The 23,292-nt window shown below is 48.6% G+C and overlaps 1 protein-coding gene across 2 annotated transcripts in view; it reads right to left on the reverse strand.

Annotated features, from left to right (window-relative positions):
* The window catches only part of GPR176 (G protein-coupled receptor 176), a 103,293-nt gene that overhangs the window by 5,478 nt on the left and 74,523 nt on the right, over positions 1-23,292 (reverse strand). For both annotated transcript variants that reach the window (XM_068251828.1, XM_068251830.1), the window contains exon 2: positions 4,632-4,884. In XM_068251828.1, the coding sequence (XP_068107929.1) occupies positions 4,632-4,884 (253 nt within the window). The remainder of the gene's footprint in view (positions 1-4,631; positions 4,885-23,292) is intronic.

Consider the following 23,292-nt stretch of genomic DNA (forward strand, 5'->3'; position numbering starts at 1 on the left):
TTCTTCATGCTGCATATACTATGAGCAGCCACTCCCTGAATGTGGGTCAAACACAACAGCAGATGACAGCCGGTGAGACTACTATCTGCTAGCTGTGTACTCAGCCTGCCTTATTTACCTACAGTATTTTGACTGCGTACGTATGAATTGGCCGCCGGGAGACTTGGGCGCAGGACATAGCCGGTATATGGCTAATCCTGCTCCTGCACAAGTTTCCGGCTGCATAAATACTATTCCCCCTCCACGTCCACGGGGATGTTGGGGAATTAAATAATTTGGCTTCCAGCTATTGCTGGAGGCCGAATTATAGTGTTTTAAGAGCAACTTCAGCTCCGTCTTCTGACGGCGCTGAAGTTACTCACAGCCGTAATTCCTATTACGGTCTATGGTGGTGCCGGCTGCGCCCAAATCTCCTGCGCTGTTATTACAGCGCTCGTTTTGACTATCCTGGTGGGATAAAGGCTATATTTGTTTATTGAAGTTGTGCTATAGCCAACAAGATGTAGAGACAAGACTTTGTCCAACCAAATTACAAAAAGCACCTTCCTGTCTTTGTTCTTAATTAGCTTCATCTCTTGCTATATTATTTCTCCATATCTGCCGATATTTGAAAAGCCACAGGGCCCAACCTCAAGGCTATCTCTGATACAATGAAAGTCTGCACAGTAGAACATACCGTATACATCAGTCTATAAACAGTGTCCCACTGTCACTCCACACTTAGCCCCATTCATCCGAACTTTCTCCAAACAGTGGGATCTTTATATAATAATATTTTGTGATGTGCAGCAACCAATGGTAAGCTAGGCATTCCACAAGCCTATCCGTTGGTAAAGCTGGTGCTGATGTAAGGGTGCTGGGATGAGAAGCAGAACTCCATGAACCTCTTTAACCAGCGCTTATTAACCACTTGAGGACCTAGGGCTTTCTACCCCTTAAGGACCGGACACTTTTTTTCCATTCAGACCACTACAGCTTTCACGGTTTATTGCTCGCTCATACAACCTACCACCTAAATGAATTTTGGCTCCTTTTCTTGTCACTAATAAAGCTTTCTTTTGGTGCTATTTGATTGCTCCTGCGATTTTTACTTTTTATTATATTCATCAAAAAAGACATGAATTTTGGCAAAAAATTTCTGTGCTGACATTTTTCAAATAAAGTAAAATTTCTGTATACATGCAGCGCGAAAAATGTGGACAAACATGTTTTGGATAAAAAAAAACCCATTCAGTGTATATTTATTGGTTTGGGTAAAAGTTATAGCGTTTACAAACTATGGTGTAAAAAGTGAATTTTCCCATTTTCAAGCATCTATGACTCTTCTGACCCCCTGTCATGTTTCATGAGGGGCTAGAATTCCAGGATAGTATAAATACCCCCCAAATGACCCCATTTTGGAAAGAAGACATCCCAAAGTATTCACTGAGAGGCATAGTGAGTTCATAGAAGATATTATTTTTTGTCACAAGTAAGCGGAAAATGACACTTTGTGACACAAAAAAAAAAAAAAGTTTCCATTTCTTCTAACTTGCGACAAAAAAAAAAATGAAATCTGCCACGGACTCACCATGCCCCTCTCTGAATACCTTGAAGTGTCTACTTTCCAAAATGGGGTCATTTGTGGGGTGTGTTTACTGTCCTCGCATTTTGGGGGGTGCTAATTTGTAAGCACCCATGTAAAGCCTAAAGGTGCTCATTGGACTTTGGGCCCCTTAGCGCAGTTAGGCTGCAAAAAAGTGCCACACATGTGGTATTGCCGTACTCAGGAGAAGTAGTATAATGTGTTTTGGGGTGTATTTTTACACATACCCATGCTGGGTGGGAGAAATATCTCTATAAATGACAATTTTTTAATTTTTTTTACACACAATTGTCCATTTACAGAGATCTTTCTCCCACTCAGCATGGGTATGTGTAAAAATACACCCCAAAACACATTATACTACTTCTCCTGAGTACAGCGATACCACATGTGTGACACTTTTTTGCAGCCTAGGTGCGCTAAGGGGCCCAACGTCCTAATCACAGGTCATTTTGAGGCATTTGTTTTCTAGACTACTCCTCACGGTTTAGGGCCCCTAAAATGCCAGGGCAGTATAGGAACCCCACAAGTGACCCCATTTTAGAAAGAAGACACCCCAAGGTATTCCGTTAGGTGTATGGCGAGTTCATAGAAGATTTTATTTTTTGTCACAAGTTAGTGAAAAATGACACTTTGTGAAAAAAAAACAAAAATCAATTTCCGCTAACTTTTTACAAAAAATAAAATCTTCTATGAACTCGTCATACACCTAACAGAATACATTGGGGTGTCTTTTTTCTAAAATGGGGTCAGTTTCTGGGGTTCCTATACCGCCCTGGCATTTTACGGGCCCAAAACCGTGAGTAGTCTGGAAACCAAATGTCTCAAAATGACTGTTCAGGGGTATAAGCATCTGCAAATTTTGATGACAGGTGGTCTATGAGGGGGTGAATTTTGTGGAACCGGTCATATGCAGGGTGGCCTTTTAGATGACAGGTTGTATTGGGCCTGATCTGATGGATAGGAGTGCTAGGGGGGGGTGACAGGAGGTGATTGATGGGTGTCTCAGGGGGTGGTTAGAGGGGAAAATAGATGCAATCAATGCACTGGGGAGGTGATCGGAAGGGGGCCTGAGGGGGATCTGAGGGTTTGGCCGAGTGATCAGGAGCCCACACGGGGCAAATTAGGGCCTGATCTGATGGGTAGGTGTGCTAGGGGGTGACAGGAGGTGATTGATGGGTGTCTCAAGGTGTGATTAGAGGGGGGAATAGATGCAAGCAATGCACTGGCGAGGTGATCAGGGCTGGGGCCTGAGGGCATTCTGAGGGTGTGGGCGGGTGATTGAGTGCCTTAGGGGCAGATAGGGGTCTAATCTGATAGGTAGCAGTGACAGGGGGTGATTGATGGGTAATTAGTGGGTGTTTAGGGTAGAGAACAGATATAAACACTGCCCTTGGGAGGTGATCTGACGTCGGATCTGCGGGCGAACTATTGGTGTGGGTGGGTGATTAGATTGCCCGCAAGGGGCAGGTTAGGGGCTGATTGATGGGTGGCAGTGACAGTGGGTGATTGATGGGTGGCAGTGACAGGGGGTGATTGATGGGTGATTAACAGGTGATCAGTGGGTTATTACAGGGAAGAACAGATGTAAATATTGCACTGACGAATTGATAAGGGGGGGTCTGAGGGCAATCTGAGCATGTAGGCGGGTGATTGGGTGCCCGCAAGGGGCAGATTAGGGTCTGATCTGATGGGTAACAGTGACAGGTGGTGATAGGGGGTGATTGATGGGTAATTAGTGGGTGTTTAGAGGAGAGAATAGATGTAAACACTGCATTTGGGTGGTGATCTGATGTCGGATCTGCGGGCAATCTATTGGTGTGGGTGGGTGATCAGATTGCCCGCAAGGGGCAGGTTAGGGGCTGATTGATGGGTGGCAGTGACAGGGGGTGATTGATGGGTGATTGACAGGTGATTGACAGGTGATTGACAGGTGATCAGGGGGGATAGATGCATACAGTACACAGGGGGGGGGGGGGTCTGGGGAGAATCTGAGGGGTGGGTGATCAGGAGGGGGCAGTGGGCAGGGGGGGAGATAAAAAATAGCGTTGACAGATAGTGACAGGGAGTGATTGATGGGTGATTAGGGGGGTGATTGGGTGCAAACAGGGGTCTGGGGGGTGGGCAGGGGGGGGTCTGAGGGGTGCTGTGGGCGATCTGGGACAGGGGGGGGAGAAATCAGTGTGCTTGGGTGCAGACTAGGGTGGCTGCAGCCTGCCCTGGTGGTCCCTCGGACACTGGGACCACCAGGGCAGGAGGCAGCCTGTATAATACACTTTGTAAACATTACAAAGTGTATTATACACTTTGTATGCGGCGATCGCGGGGTTAACATCCCGCCGGCGCTTCCGTATAGCCGGCGGGCGAGCGGTGATAGGCGCCGGCGGAGGATCGCGTCACGGATGACGCGATCGCTCCGCCCATGCCCTTACAAGGACCGCCGCCTCTGTGGGTGAGCCGGTCCTTAAGGGCTCCACTTCCCGGCCGCCCCTGTGCGTTAGGCGGTCGGGAAGTGGTTAAAGGCTGAAAAACGATACCTATAAAAACAGCTAATTGAAATGCATGCAGACGTTACTCCCCTGTAAAAAGCCTTTGGCCACTTTGCTCAAGCTGGTTTCATACTGCAAACTGGCAGTGCGGTAGCCACACCGCCAAAAACAGGCCTTCGGGGAACACCGCGTTAATACGCTGTATTCTCCATCTGGCATCTGGACCAGCAGGAAGTGACGCGCACTTGCAGGCACTTCCTGCTTCGGGGTATGCGGAAGTGCACGGAAGCATATTGTAAAAATACGCTGTGCGCACCACAACGTTGTGTCGGAAAATGTTTAAAAATCCCTGCAACGCCATTGACTACCATGACTTCCAGGCCGACGCAGATCGCCGCAAGGCGACGCAGAAGCCACGCGGTAACGTAGTTCTGGACCAGCGTAGATATGCGGTAATTGCAGGGTAAATGCTTATATAAGTGAAACATTCACTATCAACAAAAAGGATGCAGATATGTTGCATAGAGCGGTTTCAGATTGCAGAGGAATGTATTTACCTGTCCAAGGCGATGGCAGCAAAGCTGAGGATGGTAACGGAGCAGAAGACTTTGTGCAGGAATTTGATGGTCTTACAGAAGAGAAGGGTGTAAATCCACCAGCAACACTGTGGGTTGGCACTAAGCACAATGTCAAAAGGCACGCACACCAAACTGGCACAGATACCAGAGCAGGCCAGGTTCTTCATAAATCTGTTAGTCACAGATTTCAGGACGCTTGTTCTGCAGGTCGACCAGAGGACAATGAAGTTTCCTAAAAAAAAAAAAATAAAGTCACAATTCAGGATAAACACCATGCAGGAGAATTAATACACAGACCTTATTATTATTATGTATTAGATTTATATAGCGCCAACATATTACGCAGCGCTGTACAATAAATAAGGTTACAGACAATGATAACAGGGGTGACAGAACAATACAGGTAATAGACAATAGATACAACAATACAGGTAATAGCAAAAAGATACACAACACAATGCAGACAGTAGTACAATGCCAGATCATAAACTGGAGTGGTAGTGGTAACAAGTTCCAAATTCTGGGTAAAGTGCACACAGTCATGTATAATACACAAGTGGAGAGGGCCCTGCCAAAGGCTTACAATCTAGAGGGAGGGGTTGGTGACACAAAAGGAGGGGGTGCAGCAAGAAGTTATTGGCAAAAAGGATTAGGGCAGTGTTGATTTGATGTAGAACTCCTTGAAGAAGTGAGTTTTTGAAGGTGTTGAAGGTGGGAGCGAGCCTGATGGGCAGTGGGAGAGAGTTCCACAGGATGGAGGCAGCTCTAGTGAAGTCCTGCAGTCGTGCAAGGGAGTGCGAGATGCGTGGGGTGGTTAAGAGGAGGTTGTTGGAGGAGCGAAGTGGGCGGCCAGGTGTATATCTGCTGACCAGGTCAGAGATGTAGCTTGGGCAGGACTTGTGTAAGGATTTGTAGGCCAAACATAGGACCTTGAAGCTAATTCTGAAGTGAATTGGAAGCCAATGAAGGGATTTGCGTAGGGGAGTTGAAAATTAACACATGTAACAAATTCTACCTCTGCCAGTGTTTACAGAACAACACATGCTATTGTCTTTGCTGTCTCTACTATGTCTGTGCTATTGTCTCCACTACTTCACATGGGCACACCGGTTTAACCTGGTTCTTCCCCCTACATCAGGGTGTATATAAGATTGACCTGTAAATAAAGATTTCAGATGCATTTTCACCAACTTAAGTGTCGTGATCATTGCATCTCCCAGCTGGAGAGAGGCTACTCACTAAAACCAGGGAGTTGAATCCATAGGTCTGACTGCTGCTAAAGTGATCGTGCAGCCACCTCGGAAGGAATCAAGCTAACAGTTTGGTGTCAGAAGTGGGATTCGCCATACACAGTATCGGGTGAGTAATACTATTTTTTTTATATATATTATTACCACCCTATACTGTCAGAGCGGATTAGCAGAACCCGGAAAGCGCTTCTGTAGCGCCTCCCAGGAATCTGATATTCCTAAAGTAAATAGCGGGTCTGATGCCCCAATTAAGAAAGCAGTACTGTGTGAAATAGTGAATAGTCTCTCTAAACCTTGTATATTGTTGTATAGTCGCTTAAGTGAATTTTAGTTGTTATATAAGATTGCATGTTACTGTATAGATTTGTGTAGATTGTATGCGAGGTTAAGCTGAGATTGAAGGTATAAACTTGTCCACAGAGGATAGTTAAAAGTCAAACCATAAATCGGGTGTAGATAAACTTGATTAGAAAGCATAGAAGAATCACATAAGCTGAAGACCAGGTTTTCCAGTAAAGTCTAATACTGACGTCACCATCCCTAGATAAACCTTCAAACTCAGCTAATCTCACTCTATTTTTTATTGTATTTTTAGCTTAGCATAATGGGCAACTCTCAAGGTATGGAGACGCCCAAGGGAAATTTGAAATTTAAGTTTAGAACTGAAAAGCATGTTCCTAAGTCTGCTGCAAACCACTCTCTGGTGAAAGTGTCTCCCAAAAATGAATTTGGGGAAACACCTAAAATGTTTGTCCAGAGGTGTCTAGGTTCATTTTATACAGACCCATGGGTGGATAATATGTCAAATTGGACTGACGGAATGAGATGTAGTGATCCATTTCCAAGAGAGGGATCTTTTTCAGAATTTCATGTTACCATGATAAAGGGGTTGTGTCTAAATGACATAGGTGCTTTTCCATGGTATCATGGAGATCCAAACTGGGATAAAACTTATATGAAAACCTGTGGGCAGGCATGGTTATCATTGCAAACTTTCTGGACTGATCTTAGCTGTGTAACTGAAAAGCAGCAGATCAAAGCCCCCATTGTATCCCCAACTGCTGCTCCGCCTCCTTATGTGCCATTATACCCTGTCTTAACTAAATTAACAACAGAGTCAGATGATGAGATATGCACACAATTAACTGCCCCACAAGTTTCTGGTTCTACAGAACCTGAAATACAGGATTTCTCTGAATGTGCTAATCAATCTATTGTCCAGTCTGCACAGCCTAGTAGAACAATGTATCCTCGTGCAGCAAAGACAAACACTTCCCCCATAGCAGCTGAAGCGTTCCCATTTGTCATAATGGGGAATCAAATGGTATTGAAGCCTTTACCATCTACTGTTTTAAATGATATTATAAAGAATTCCCCTGATCCTAGGAAAACTCCTGCTGCCACTGTATCTTATTTGAAAAGAATGTGTAAAGGTCAACAATTTACTGTAGAGGATTATAGATTAATTCTTGAAGGGGTTACAGGATACCAGGATTCAGCAGAAGGTGGTTTTGATTTTGCAAAATGTGACACTCAGATATCACGCCTGCCGATTATCCCTTAAAGGGACTCCGAGCACAAAAAAAAAAAGAAAGTTGTACTCACCATGGGCTTTCTCCAGCCCAGTGCTGGTCGGGAGGTCCCACGCCGGCGTCCTGGCTCCTCTCCTTCTACCCGCTCCGGAATGGCTGGCAGGCCGCAGCCCGGGCGACACTCTCCCGAGTGTCGGGCTTCTTCTTCCGCATATGACGCGGATTACGTCACACGCCGGCCGCCTCGCGTCATCATGGCGGCCGGCGTGAAAGTACTGCGCATGCGCGCTTTGTTCGCGCATGCGCAGTACTTTCACGCCGGCCGCCATGATGACGCGAGGCGGCCGGCGTGTGACGTAATCCGCGTCATATGCGGAAGAAGAAGCCCGACACTCGGGAGAGTGTCGCCCGGGCTGCGGCCTGCCAGCCATTCCGGAGCGGGTAGAAGGAGAGGAGCCAGGACGCCGGCGTGGGACCTCCCGACCAGCACTGGGCTGGAGAAAGCCCATGGTGAGTACAACTTTCTTTTTTTTTTTGTGCTCGGAGTCCCTTTAAGGACTTCTGTCCAGATAGAAAAAATGTGGACACAAGTGTTGGCACAATTTAAGGAAATGCATGGTGATAGAAAAGATATTGGGATAGCCACAGCGTGCAAACAAAAACCTGGAGAAAGTTTGTCAGATTTTGCAAAAAGATTTAGACAGACGTGGATAGAAGAGGCAGGTTTAGCAACTGCAGATGATATGGGATTAGTGTACACACAGACATTTGTTGCAAATTTACTGCCTGAGGTTGCTAAAAGTATAAAATGATTGTTGATAACTGGCCAACATTAACCCCAACACAAACAATGAAGCAGGCTATAGCTAAAGACTCGGCAGGATGCTTTGAGGTTCATAAGCAGACCGCCAAGTCTTCAGCTCATAGTATTCATTACTCCCAGCCCCACCCCCGCCATGGAAATAGGGGGAGATATACAGATAAGCGCAGCTTTCAGCAGCATGCAGGGCCCAGACAAAACCCACGTGTCTGCTACAGGTGTAAGCAACCAGGGCTCAAGGTTCACTACGGTGCACCAACAACTGCACCAATGTTGTTCTTGAACTCTCTCCTAGGATTCAAGGGGCTACAAGATGAGATATCAGAACAACATGAATGTGCAGAACTAATTCACATTGCCACAAGCCCCCGCCCCACCCTACAAAGCGTCCCCTTTTCTGATGCAGAGGATGTTTTTGTAGATGGCTCCTGCACACGACCAGATGATCACACATTTCATGCTGGTTATGCAGTTGTACAATTGCCTGATACAGTTCTGGAGGCCATGCCAGCTCCTGCATCATCAGCACAAGCTGCTGAGTTAATCGCACTCACCAGAGCTTGTGAAATCATGGCTAACAAGCGAGTAAATGTGTACACAGACTCTAGATTCGCATTTTCAGTGTGTCACGACTTTGGGGTAATATGGCAGCATAGAGGGTTCACGACAGCGGCAGGAAAACCAATTGCGCATGCACAGCTCATTACAAATCTTCTTGCAGCGATTCAACTCCCAGAAGCCATTGCAGTCATTAAGTGCCAGGCGCACACAACCTCAATGACACTAGTTGCTCAGGGAAACAGGTTAGCAGACAAGCATGCAAAAGCAGCTTCTCGTGTCACACTTAATCATGCAACTGAGGTTCTCCTAAATGCCCCGCTGGTACCGCTCACACCTGAAAATAACGTCATGCTGTCCCAACTCCAAGCAGTTGCAACGCCAGCAGACATTACTTATTGGGAGTCCCAAGGGTTGACCAAAGACGCTAACGGTCTATGGTCAAAAGGAGGAGTGGTAGGAATTCCTCAAGTAGCAGCCCCCTTTCTTATACTACAAATACATGGTTTAGGCCACAAGGGACTCAAGCAAACAATGGAGGAGGTAAGTAAAAGGTTTTGTGCAGAAAATTTAAAACAAGTCACAGAAAGTATGATTTCAAGATGTCTCACTTGTGCTAGAAACAATGTCCAAGGTAAAAAAAGTAGGCCACCATGAACACTTACTGCCCCCACAAGGGCCATTTCAGGAATTACAAATCGATTTTACACACATGCCAAAGGCAACAAACGGGTGTAAAATTCTTTTGGTAATTGTTGACAGATTCAGCAGATGGCCAGAGGCTTTTGTGGTAAGGAAAGAGGATGCAAAAACAGTAGCAAAGATTTTGTGCAAAGAAATTATTCCCAGGTGGGGTTGCCCAGTCAGAATCAGCTCTGACAACGGAACCCCATTCACGGCAAAGATAACACAGTTCATAGCTGAACAGTTGGCTATAGATTGGAAGTTCCACATACCATATCACCCCCAGAGTGCAGGTGTTGTTGAAAGAATGAATCGCACACTGAAGGACAAACTGAGGAAGGCAACTGAGGGTACCTACCATAAGTGGGACCAGTACTTACCTGCGATTCTTGCTGAAGTCAGAATGACTCCAGACCCAAGAACCAGGTTATCTCCTTTCGAAATTTTGATGGGGAGACCCTTCCCAACCCCATGGACGGTGAGTCCATTAATTCTGATACCTGGAGACTTGCAGCAGATACAAGAGGAATATGTAGCAAAATTGATTGAAAAATTGAATACTGATTATGGTGATATTTCGCTCTCGTTTCCTTTGCCAACAGGTGCACCGACCCACCCATTCAAACCTGGAGACAGAGTCCTGGTGAAGGCCCTCCATAAGTTGAAGTCGCTGGACCCACCCTACGGACCCCCTGCGACAGTCCAGGCAGTGACCAGAACAGCGGTATTGACAGACGACTCCCCTGTTTGGATCCACGCATCGCGATTGAAGGAAGCCCCACCTCTGGGTCCCACACGCGCGGACCAGAGTGAGTGACCGGTATCAGATGAGTTCCAGTTGGATCCAGACGGAAGCATCAGTACAATGCCAATGTACACCTCTACTCCCGGAAGAGTTCCCATTCAAGCAGTGCTGTTCTCAGAGTCTGGGTGATCCCGCCCTTTTACAAAAGGTTGGGATCAAAGGTTGGGTTGAAAGGTTTTATTAATGTGCTACTTAAATCACCCCGATATTAAAATATATACAGCACATCAAATCTATCTTAAAATGACATCATTGCTCCAACTAGTCAGCAGCACATTCCTGCAGATGGTGCTTTACAGATACATTAATAATTAACACTATAGAAGTTCCAGGCACCTTTGAGAGACAGAATACAAAACCTGTATTTGAATACCCACTTGGTATATTACCATACAAGCCACTGTGACAGAGATCTGAAGACTCAGACCTATTCATGCATTGTTGTTAAGAACCTGGTCTATTGAAAATTAACACATGTAACAAATTCTACCTCTGCCAGTGTTTACAGAACAACACATGCTATTGTCTTTGCTGTCTCTACTATGTCTGTGCTATTGTCTCCACTACTTCACATGGGCACACCGGTTTAACCTGGTTCTTCCCCCTACATCAGGGTGTATATAAGATTGACCTGTAAATAAAGATTTCAGATGCATTTTCACCAACTTAAGTGTCGTGATCATTGCATCTCCCAGCTGGAGAGAGGCTACTCACTAAAACCAGGGAGTTGAATCCATAGGTCTGACTGCTGCTAAAGTGATCGTGCAGCCACCTCGGAAGGAATCAAGCTAACAGGAGTCGTGGAGACAGAGCGGTGGGAGGAGTAGATGAGTCTGGCTGCTGCGTTCATGATGGATTGTAGGGGGGCTATGCGGTTTTGAGGGAGGCCGGACAGGAGTGAGTTGCAGTAGTCCAGGCGGGAGATGATGAGGGCATGGACAAGGAGTTTGGCAGTGTCTGGGGTCAGGAAAGGCCGGATCTTGGAGATGTTGCGTAGGTGGAAATAGCAGGCCCTAGCTACGGTTTGGACGTGGGAGGTGAAGGAGAGGGCAGAGTCCAGGGTGACACCCAGGCAGCAGGCTTGTGTGGTTGGGTGAATGATTGTGCCATTGACAGTGACGTAGAGGTCAGTGGGGGGTGAGGCAGCACGGGGTGGGAAGATTAGGAGTTCAGTCTTATCCAGGTTTAATTTTAGGAACCTGGCAGACATCCAGGATGAAATAGCCGAGAGGCCAGAGGATACCTTCTCCATGGTGGTGGTGGAGAGGTCAGTGGTATGGAGGTAAATCTGGGTGTCATCTGCATATAGGTGATAGTTGAAACCCAGAGAGGAGATGAGTTTTCCGATGGAGGTGGTGTAAATGGAGAACAGCAGGGGACCAAGAACAGAGCCTTGGGGAACCCCAAGTGAAAGTGGGATGGAGGTTGAGGAGGAACCATTGAAGGAGGTCTTGCAGGAGCGATTCAAGAGGTAGGAGGAGAACCATGCTAGGGCAAGGTCTTGGATACCCACAGATTGCAGAGACTGGAGTAGCAGGGCGTGATCGACAGTGTCGAATGCTGATGAGAGGTCTAGGAGGAGAAGGATAGTGTATTTTCCTTCGGCCTTGGCAAGCGTGAGGTCATTGACGACCTTGGTGTGGGCAGTCTCGGTGGAGTGTGCTGGCCGAAATCCTGATTGTAGGGGGTCAAACAGGGAGTTGGAGTCAAGGTAATGGGTCATGCGTTGGTGGACTAGACGCTCCAGGAGTTTAGATGCAAAGGGGAGTAGGGAGATAGGGCGGTAGCTGGATGGAAGTGAGGGGTCTAGTGAGAGCTTTTTAAGTAGGGGAAGTACAGTGGCCTGTTTGAAGTCAGAGGGGAAGGTGGCCGTGGAGAGGGAGAGGTTAAACAGAGAGGTGAGGACAGGAGCCAGAACAGGGAAGTGAGGACGGAGGTGTTATAATTTAAGTAGGCCTCAGTTACTTGGCCTGAGTTGTATGTAAAAGGCTTGACCGCAGTGTATGCCTTTAAAATAGATAGAGGGTTGGTGATGCAGGCAGAGGCATCTCAGGGTCTGCGTGTAGCAGAAGATACACGCAGATACTGAGAACATGTTCCTAACAGAAGGCCATCGGCCACTCTGACCTCAACAGGAACAGAAAACATTGGCTATGTTTACTAAACATTTCACATTCCTGCATCTGGGTCAAGTGCCTCATTGATTATTAATCGAGTAGGCGGGTATGATGACACCACGAGTGGGTCCACCAATAGACTGATATAGGAGGTGGCGAAGATGATGTCATATTTAACTCTTTCCTAGTCGGTATTAAAGGGGGTGCGAGCGATGGGAACTCACTTCTGCTTCTTCCCTCTGCACTAGCTCGCAAGGCCGACTGGGACCTCTAAACATGTTATTCCTTACTGTAATCTGATATAATGTATGTTGTACATATGTAGTTTAGTGTAACGTAGTTAGGAAGAAGGTACCTGATAGACTTCAAGAGGGAGTCTAATCAAGCCGCTATAACGCAACATGGAAGTCTGCTTTGCCAGGAGATGAATGTATCTATCTGTATTCCTGTTTCCTGAATAAATAACGTAAGAAGCCTGAGAAAGTCTATATCCTGTTTGCTGTGTGGAGAGTCAAGTGATCTCACAGTCTGTGAGACGATGGTGTCGAAGCAAGGTGATAAGAACAGTTTATAACAGGAGGCAGTTGGATGGCACAGGGTCTAGGGGGCTGGAGGTGGCAGGAGAAGTGGCTAGGAGATGGCTGACTTCATCCTCTGTGATAGGAGTAAAGGCAGTGAGTGGTGGGTGGGGTGGGGGAGAGGTATAGGTGGGAGAGGAAGATGTGGTGGAGTGGAGGCATGAGATTTCCCGTCGGATGCTGACTATTTTGTCAGTAAAGTGGGTGGACAGATCAGTGGCTGAGAGGGCGGAGGTGGGGGGAGGAGTGGCGGGGTTAAGAAGGGAGTTGAAGGTGGCGAAGAGGCACCAAGGGTTGGAGGCTTGGGATCCGATCAGGGCAGCAAAGTATTTTTGTTTAGCATCAGTTAATGCTGAATAGAACAGCTGCAGGTTGGCCTTGTACTCCAAGAAGTCGGAGTTGAGGCGGGATTTCCTCCATTTCCGTTCATAGGCGCGTGTCTGTTTTTGGAGGTTGCGAGTGTGTGCATTGTGCCAGGGCTGGGGGTTGATGGGACGGCTGGGGCGGAATGTGGGGGGTGCAGCAATGTCTAGGGCTACTGAAAGGGCCTGGTTGTATTTGGCCACAGCTTGGTTTGGGCAGGTAAAGTTTAGGAGGGTGGATGTGAGGGAGTGGAGGGGGTTGGCTAGTGCAGTTGGGTCTAGGTTACGCAGATCTCTCTGCCAACGACCTGCGGGTGGTGGAGGGTGGGGGGAGCATGATGGGGAGATCGAGAAAGTGAGAAGGTGATGGTCGGAGAGGGGGAAGGGTGTGATTAGTGTTGGGCGAACACCTGGATGTTCGGGTTCGGGAAAGTTCGCCGAACATGACCGCGATGTTCGGCATGCTCGGGCCAAACCCCGAACTCCCCGAACATCCCGCTTTTGGGGGCCCTATGGGGTCGCAGGCATAAGGGGGGAGCATGCCCCGATCGCGGGGGGGGGGGGGTCGGAAATTCCCCCCACCCCCTCCGCTAGTGCTCCCCTCTCTGCCCGCTTCCCCATACAAAAGTTTAAGGAAAGTACCGGTGGTAGTGGATGGCCTGGCAGTGGCACTGTGGAGTGAGGAGGAGGAGTCCGGAGAGTGACGCGTTGAGGGAGGCCGGGCAGCGGGCGGTTCAGCGGTAGTACCCTTGTGGTACTTCCGCCCTTTCTCTGACCTCACGCCTGCTGCCCGGCCTCCCTCAACACGTCACTCTCCGGACTCCTCCTCCTCACTCCACAGTGCCACTGCCAGGCCATCCACTACCACCGGTACTTTCCTTAAACTTTTGTATGGGGAAGCGGGCAGAGGGGGGAGCGCTAGCGGAGGGGGTGGGGGGAATTTCCGACCCCCCCCCGCGATCGGGGCATGCTCCCCCCTTATGCCTGCGACCCCATAGGGGGGCCGTATTCGGCCGAACAGGGCCCTGTTCGGCCAGGAATTGAGCCGTTTGGGCGAACGCGAACAGTTTGGCCGAACACCACCAGGTGTTCGGCCGAACTCGAACATCACCCGAACAGGGTGATGTTCTGCAGAACCCGAACAGTGGCAAACACTGTTCGCCCAACACTAGGTGTGATGTCCAGGTTAGGGAGTGTGGCGGATTTTGAGAAAATCAGGTCGAGAGAGTGTGGCCAGCGCGGTGGGTGGAGGAATTGGTGTGTTGGGAGAGGCCAAGGGAGGTAGTGAGGGAGAGCAGTTGAGAGGCTTCAGGGGAGTAAGGACTGTCCATGGGGATGTTGAAGTCCCCAAGTAAGATGGTGGGGAGGTCAGAGGAGAGGGTGTGTGGGAGCCAAGAGGCCAGGTTGTCCAGGAATTGTTTAATGGAGGTGGATGGGGGGCGGTAAAGGACTGCGATGACTGCCGGAATGGGATGGTAGAGGCGGATAACGTGTCTCAAAGGAGGTAAAGTTTAGGGAAGGGGGTGGCATGAGGACACAGAAAGTGCAGGACGGGGAGAGGAGCAGACCCACCCCTCCCCAGACCTGTTTTCTGGTCTGGGGGTGTGACTGAGGTGAAGCCCCCCATAGGAGAGGGCCGCTGCTGCAGCAGAGTCAGAGGGGGTGAGCCATGTCTCTGTGAGGGCAAAGAGGGTGAGGGAGTTGGAGAGGAAAAGGTCATGGATTTCAGTGAGTTTATTACGGACTGACCTAGCATTCCAGAGGCCGCAGGAGAGAGGGGTGGTGTGCTTGTGAGCAGGCTCGGACAGAGCCGCCGAACCACCGATGGTCCCATCGGTGGGCCCCGACTGCCCCTCCTCCTGGGGGCCCCAGAGCTAAGAGGGAGGGGGGCACAGCTTGGAAGGGGGGGAATTGGGCACAGAGCGGCGGGGAGGGGGGGGGGAGCGTCCCCCCCTCCCTCACCTAGGGCCCCCCCCTTCCGCGCACCCCCCTCCTCCAGAAGTGCAGCCAGGCTGAGCCAGCAGCGAGCGGAGAATAGCTACAGAGATGATGCTATCTCTGCTCCGCTCCGAGTCCGCATGCCGCTGCCCTGCTGGTCTCTGACTGTAGTGTGTGACGCTGTCCAATCACGCTCTCGCAGTACTTCCTGCGAGAGTGTGATTGGACAGCGTCACTACAGGAGACAGAGACCAGCAGGGCAGCAGCGGCATGCGGAGCGGAGCAGAGATAGCATCATCTGAAGCTGGTAAGCTATTCTCCGCTCGCTGCTGGCTGCACTTCTCGAGGAGGGGGGTGCGCGGAAGGGGGGGGCCCTAGGTGAGGGAGGGGGGGACGCTTCCCCCCCTCCCCGCCGCTCTGTGCCCAATTCCCCCCCTTCTAAGCTGTGCCCCCCTCTCTCTTAGCTCTGGGGCCCCCAGGAGGAGGGGGGTGCGCGGAAGGGGGGGGGCCTAGGTGAGGGAGGGGGGGAGGCTTCCCCGCTGATCTGTGCCCTCTGCCCCCCCTTCCAAGCTGGGGGTGACTTGCATTGTGTGGGGGTATCTCTGCCACCAACCTGATTGCATTGTGTGGGGGTATCTCTGCCACCAACCTGATTGCATTGTGTGGGGGTATCTCTGCCACCAACCTGATTGCATTGTGTGGGGGTATCTGCAGCCAACCTGATTGCATTGTGTGGGGATATCTGCAGCCAACCTGATTGCATTGTGTGGGGGTATCTGCCAGGGATGTGGAGTCGGAGTCGAGGAGTCGGAGTCTGAGCAATTTTGGGTACCCGGAGTCGGAGTTGGAGTCGTGGTTTCAGAAACTGAGGAGTCGGAGTTGGAGTCGGAAGATTTTTGTACCGACTCCACAGCACTGGTATCTGCAGCCAACCTGATTGCATTTTGTGGGGGTATCTGCAGCCAACCTGATTGCATTTTGTGGGAGTATCTGCAGCCAACCTGATTGCATTTTGTGGGGGTATCTGCAGCCAACCTGATTGCATTGTGTGGGGGTATCTGCAGCCAACCTGATTGCATTGTGTGGGGGTATCTGCCACCAACCTGATTGCATTGTGTGGGGGTATCTGCAGCCAACCTGATTGCATTGTGTGGGGGTATCTGCAGCCAAACTGATTGCATTTTGTGGGGGTATCTGCCGTCAACCTGATTGCATTTTGTGGGGGTATCTGCCGTCAACCTGATTGCATTTTGTGGGGGTATCTGCCGTCAACCTGATTGCATTTTGTGGGGGTATCTGCAGCCAACCTGATTGCATTTTGTGGGGGTATCTGCAGCCAACCTGATTGCATTGTGTGGGGGTATCTGCCACCAACCTGATTGCATTGTGTGGGGGTATCTGCAGCCAACCTGATTGCATTGTGTGGGGGTATCTGCAGCCAAACTGATTGCATTTTGTGGGGGTATCTGCCGTCAACCTGATTGCATTTTGTGGGGGTATCTGCCGTCAACCTGATTGCATTTTGTGGGGGTATCTGCCGTCAACCTGATTGCATTGTGTGGGGGTATCCGCCACCAACCTGATTGCATTGTGTGGGGGTATCTGCCGTTAACCTGATTGCATTTTGTGGGGGTATCTGCCGTCAACCTGATTGCATTTTGTGGGGGTATCTGCAGCCAACCTGATTGCATTTTGTGGGGGTATCTGCAGCCAACCTGATTGCATTGTGTGGGGGTATCTGCCACCAACCTGATTGCATTGTGTGGGGGTATCTGCAGCCAACCTGATTGCATTGTGTGGGGGTATCTGCAGCCAAACTGATTGCATTTTGTGGGGGTATCTGCCGTCAACCTGATTGCATTTTGTGGGGGTATCTGCCGTCAACCTGATTGCATTTTGTGGGGGTATCTGCCGTCAACCTGATTGCATTTTGTGGGGGTATCTGCAGCCAACCTGATTGCATTTTGTGGGGGTATCTGCAGCCAACCTGATTGCATTGTGTGGGGGTATCTGCCACCAACCTGATTGCATTGTGTGGGGGTATCTGCAGCCAACCTGATTGCATTGTGTGGGGGTATCTGCAGCCAAACTGATTGCATTTTGTGGGGGTATCTGCCGTCAACCTGATTGCATTTTGTGGGGGTATCTGCCGTCAACCTGATTGCATTTTGTGGGGGTATCTGCCGTCAACCTGATTGCATTGTGTGGGGGTATCCGCCACCAACCTGATTGCATTGTGTGGGGGTATCTGCCGTTAACCTGATTGCATTTTGTGGGGGTATCTGCTGCCATTTGACTACTTGATGAATTATCATGAGGCATGTAACTACTTGAATATTTTATCTAAAATGTATCTGGTCAGACCTAATCTCTGTGAATAACGCCGCTACTTATTTTGTGTTTTGTATTTTTTTTTTTTAAGTCTGCCCATGACTCATCATGACCACGTCGATGTTCCAGTGCGTGGTGCGCCGCATTTACACATATCCCTATTGGAGACTGTCCTCAGAATTGCTCACAATCTATTCCCTACCATAAAGTCATGCAAAATTTCTAGAGTACATGTGTATGTGAGCCCAAAATGGGGGGGGGGGGGGGGGGGGAGGAGGAGAGGGGGGGGCCCAGGCTGAAACTTCCTTGGTGGGCCCTTGGTGTCCCAGTCCGACCCTGCTTGTGAGAGGTCTGGATGGGAATGAGGGAGGAGAGGGAGTGAGTGTGGGTGCGGGAAGGGACTGTGAGGGGGGTGGAGATCTGTTTGGAGTGGGGTGTGCAGGGAGTCAGTGCTGAAGTGGTATGGGAGATGCGTGAGGGTGGAGGGCAAAGTGGGAGGCTAGAGTTAGATAAGGTGACCTTAGTGAGGACCAGGTGGTGAAGGAGCAGGTGGAGGAAGAGCATATTGTAATATGTAGGTAGTGGAGGAAGAGGTGTGCAGAAAGGTGGAGGAGTCATGGAGTTTGAGAGTAGGGAGGGATTGTCTGTGTAGGCCGAGATGCTTTAGCAGTGTTTAAAGTTATAAATAATGCAAATACCTTAAATTAATTAATTAAAATGAACTCCAAAAAATAACAGTCCTATTTTGGGAGGCTTTATGCACAGATTTTTGACATCGGGTTCACTTTCTATTTACAATGGAATGCAATGCAATATGACCTCTGTTCAGCCACTTTATCAATGGAAAACTGGGGATGACTTAACCACTTAAGGACTGCAGTCATAAAACCCCTTAATGACCAGAGCCTTTTTTTCCATTCAGACCACTGCAGCTTTAACGGTTTATTGCTCGCTCATACAACCTACCACCTAAATTAATTTTACCTCTTCTTGTCACTAATACAGCTTTCTTTTGGTGCTATTTGATTGCTGGAGCGATTTTTACTTTTTATTATATTCATCAAAAAAGACATGAATTTTGTCAAAAAAATTATTTTTTTTGCTTTCTGTGCTGACATTTTTCAAATAAAGTAAAGTTTCTGTATACATGCAGCACGAAAAATGTGGACAAACATGTTTTTGATTAAAAAAAAACCCATTCAGCCTATATTTATTGGTTTGGGTAAAAGTTATAGCATTTACAAACTATGGTGCCAAAAGTGAATTTTCCCATTTTGAAGCATCTCTGACTTTTCTGACCCCCTGTCATGTTTTATGAGGTGCTAAAATTCCAGGATGTTATATATACCCCCCAAATGACCCCATTTTGGAAAGAAGACATCCCGTATTCACTGAGAGGCATGGTGAGTTCATAGAAGATTTTATTTTTTGTCACAAGTTAGCGGAAAATGACACTTTGTGACAAAAAAAAAAGTTTCCATTTCTTCTAACTTGCGACAAAAAAAAAAATTAAATCTGCCACGGACTCACTATGCTCCTCTCTGAATACCTTGAAGTGTCTACTTTCCAAAATGGGGTCATTTGTGGGGTGTTTACTGTCCTGGCATTTTGGGGGGTGCTAAATTGTAAGCACCCCTGTAAAGCCTAAAGGTGCTCATTGGACTTAGGGCCCCTTAGCGCAGTTAGGCTGCAAAAACGTGCCACACATGTGGTATTGCCGTACTCAGGAGAAGTAGTATAATGTGTTTTGGGGTGTATTTTTTACACATACCCATGCTGGGTGGGAGAAATATCTCTGTACATGACAATTTTTTGATTTTTTTTTTACACACAATTGTCCATTTACAGAGATCTTTCTCCCACTCAGCATGGGTATGTGTAAAAATACACCCCAAAACACATTATACTACTTCTTCTGAGTACGGCGATACCACATGTGACACTTTTTTGCAGCCTAGGTGCGCTAAGGGGCCCAACATCCTATTCACAGGTCATTTCGAGGCATTTGTTTTCCAGACTACTCCTCACGGTTCAGGGCCCCTAAAATGCCAGGGCAGTATAGGAACGCCACAAGTGACCCCATTTTAGAAAGAATACACCCCAAGGTATTCCGTTAGGTGTATGGTGAGTTCATAGAAGATCTTATTTTTTGTCACAAGTTAGTGAAAAATGAAACTTTGTGAAAAAACAAAAATCAATTTCCGCTAACTTTTGACAAAAAAATAAAATCTTCTATGAATGCTTCATACACCTAACAGAATACCTTGGGGTGTCTTTTTTCTAAAAAGGGGTCACTTGTGGAGTTCCTATACTGCCCTGGCATTTTACGGGCCCAAAACCGTGAGTAGTCTGGAAACCAAATGTCTCAAAATGACTGTTCAGGGGTATAAGCATCTGCAAATTTTGATGGCAGGTGGTCTATGAGGGGGCAAATTTTGTGGAACCGGTCATAAGCAGGGTGGCCTCTTACATGACAGGTTGTATTGGGCCTGATCTGATGGATAGGAGTGCTAGGGGGGTGACAGAAGGTGATTGATGGGTGTGTCAAGGGGGTGGTTAGAGGGGAAAATAGATGCAATCAATGCACTGGGGAGGTGATCGGAAGGGGGTCTGAGGGGGATCTGAGGGTTTGGCCGAGTGATCAGGAGCCCACACGGGGCAAATTAGGGCCAGATTTGATGATAGGTGTGCTAGGGGGTGACAGGAGGTGATTGATGGGTGTCTCAAGGTGTGATTAGTGGGGGGAATAAATGCAAGCAATGCACTGGCGAGGTGATCAGGGCTGGGGTCTGAGGGCATTCTGAGGGTGTGGGCGGGTGATTGGGTGCCCTAGGGGCAGATAGGGGTTTAATATGATGGGTAGAAGTGACAGGGGGTGATTGATGGGTAATTAGTGGGTGTTTAGAGGAGAGAACAGATGTAAACAGTGCACTTGGGAGGTGATCTGACGTTGGGTCTGCAGGCGATCTAATGGTGTGGGTGGGTGATCAAATTGCCCGCAAGGGGCAGGTTAGGGGCTGATTGATGGGTGGCAGTGACAGCGGGTGATTGATGGGTGGCAGTGACTGGGGGTGATTGATAGGTGATTGACAGGTGATCAGTGGGTTATTACAGGGAAGAACAGATGTAAATAATGCACTGGCGAATTGATAAGGGGGGGGGGGGTCTGAGGGCAATCTGAACGTGTGGGCGGGTGATTGGGTGCCCGCAAGGGGCAGATTAGGGTCTAATCTGATGGGTAACAGTGACAGGTGGTGATAGGGGGTGATTGATGGGTAATTAGTGGGTGTTTAGAGGAGAGAACAGATGTAAACAGTGCACTTGGGAGGTGATCTGACGTCCGATCTGCGGGCGATCTTATGGTGTGGGTGGGTGATAAGATTGCCTGCAAGGGGCAGGTTAGGGGCTGATTGATGGGTGGCAGTGACAGGGGGTGATTGATCGGTGATTGACAGGTGATTGACAGGTGATCAGGGGGGATAGATGCATACAGTACACGGGGGGGAGGGGGGGGTCTGGGGAGAATCTTAGGGGTGGGGGGTGATCAGGAGTCCCCAGGGGGCAGTTTAGGGACAAAAAAAATAGCATTGACAGGTAGTGATTGATGGGTGATTAGGGGGTTATTAGGTGCAAACAGTGGTCTGGGAGGTGGGCAGGGGGGGTCTGAGGGGTGCTGTGGGCGATTAGGGGGCAGATCAGTGTGTTTGGGTGCAGACTAGGGTGGCTGCAGCCTGCCCTGGTGGTCCCTCGGACACTCGGACCACCAGGGCAGGAGGCAGCCTGTATAATACACTTTGTAAACATTACAAAGCGTATTATACGCTTCCTATGCGGCGATCGTTGGGTTAACAACCCGCCGGCGCTTCCGATTGGCCGACGGGTTGACGTCGCGGGTGGGCGGAGCCTATTGCCGGCGGATGCGCGCGCATCCCAGCGCGCGATCCCCGGCAAAACAGTGTCCCAGGACCCGACGCCATTCTGCGTTACATGGTCCTGGGGCTGCCACTTTGCCGCCGCCAATCTACAGTGGGCGGTCGGCAAGTGGTTAAAGAGGAACTCTAGTGAAAATAATGTAATAAAAAAGTGCTTCATTTTTACAATAATTATGTATAAATGATTTAGTCAGTGTTTGCTCATTGTAAAATCTTTCCTCTCCCCGAATTACATTCTGACATTTATTACATGGTGACATTTTTACTGTGGGCAGGTTATGTAGCTGCTGCTAGCTGTTTTGGCTGTTAGAGACAGCTGTAAACAGCTAATTCCTGTCTGTGAACCTTGTTACATTGTAACAAACTGCCAAAAGTACTGCGGTCCCAGAGCTTTTTGTGGGAGGAGTTTCAGCACAAAATCACTCATACAGCGCCCCCTGATGGTCTGTTTGTGAAAAGCAATATATTTCTTATGTAAAAGGGGGTATCAGCTACTGATTGGGATAAAGTTCAATTCTTGGTTGGAGTTTCTCTTTAATGTCACCCTGAACACAATTAGAACTCAAACTGTTTAACTGAAATCTAACTGCAGTTGAAACTGCAGAACTGAAGTTACAGGTCTGTGTAAACTAGCCGTGTAAAGTCAGAGACACCAGTAGTGACATTTCTATGTTATAGAATCCAAATCCAAAAAGCTTTATTGGCAGGACCACAATACATTTAGCATTGCCAAAGCAAAACAAAACATTAACATGGGGGGGGGATTGTGGGAATAAGGGAAGGGTATAGGTATACAGTCCATAGGGGTGTGGAGGATGTAAGAGACGGTATGGGGGCTGAAATGTACAGTTCATAGGTGAGGGGGTATAGATATACAGTCCATAGAGGTGGGGAGTATAGGGGGTATACAGTCCATGTGGTATCATGTTCCTCTGGCAGGCAGTGACATATCGGGGCTTTACAGCGGACCGGAAGCGCGCGTACATGCGCATTCAAAACTCCGGTGCTGTTCCCACACTTAGTGCACATACCTCAGAAGAAGCTTGGTATCTGCCATGCAAAATGGTCGTTAGGCCGTGCACCTGTTGGCACTCACACCCGCTGCCTCCCTCTGTCACCCTGGTACAGCCTTTTGGACACTTTTGTGATGACATGTTTTCTTGATGCCAGTCAAGCCTGTCACTCATATGCAATGTCAATTTTCACCTTGCTGTTTTTGTGTCACTTTGCTGCAAATTAAACTATAGCAGGGCCGGGCCGAGGCAGAGGCTGGAGAGGCTCCAGCCTCAGGGCGCAGTGAAGGAGGGGGCGCACAACTCATTCAGCTGTCATTCCCAATTGTGTTTAAAGCAGAAAGAAATAAGAAAAGGGGATACATGACAGTGACTGCAAGCCAGATAACTAGAGATTAAGGTGTTGGGGAGGTTGGGGGCTCTGGGGCAACTATTTATCTAATAGCAATCTGTGTGTGACAGCTGGGGTGGGAGGGATGGAGGGGCGCACTTTGCTGTCTCAGCCTTGGGTGCTGAAGGACCTTGTCCCGGCTCTGAACTATAGTGCAAGACTTTCTTCCACTCTCTGGAGTTTTTAACTGTTAGTGGTCACCAGTGGGGAGCCATTTAATATAAATGAGGAGGTGGAGGATTTATTTAGATTTTTCCTCTGGAACACCATCCCTTTTGTCTTCCTTGGGTTGATTGGCAGTTCCCATGTGGTGCACAAACTCTCCAGTG

The sequence above is a fragment of the Hyperolius riggenbachi genome, chromosome 9 (genome assembly GCF_040937935.1).
Source record: "Hyperolius riggenbachi isolate aHypRig1 chromosome 9, aHypRig1.pri, whole genome shotgun sequence".
NCBI lineage: Eukaryota > Metazoa > Chordata > Amphibia > Anura > Hyperoliidae > Hyperolius > Hyperolius riggenbachi.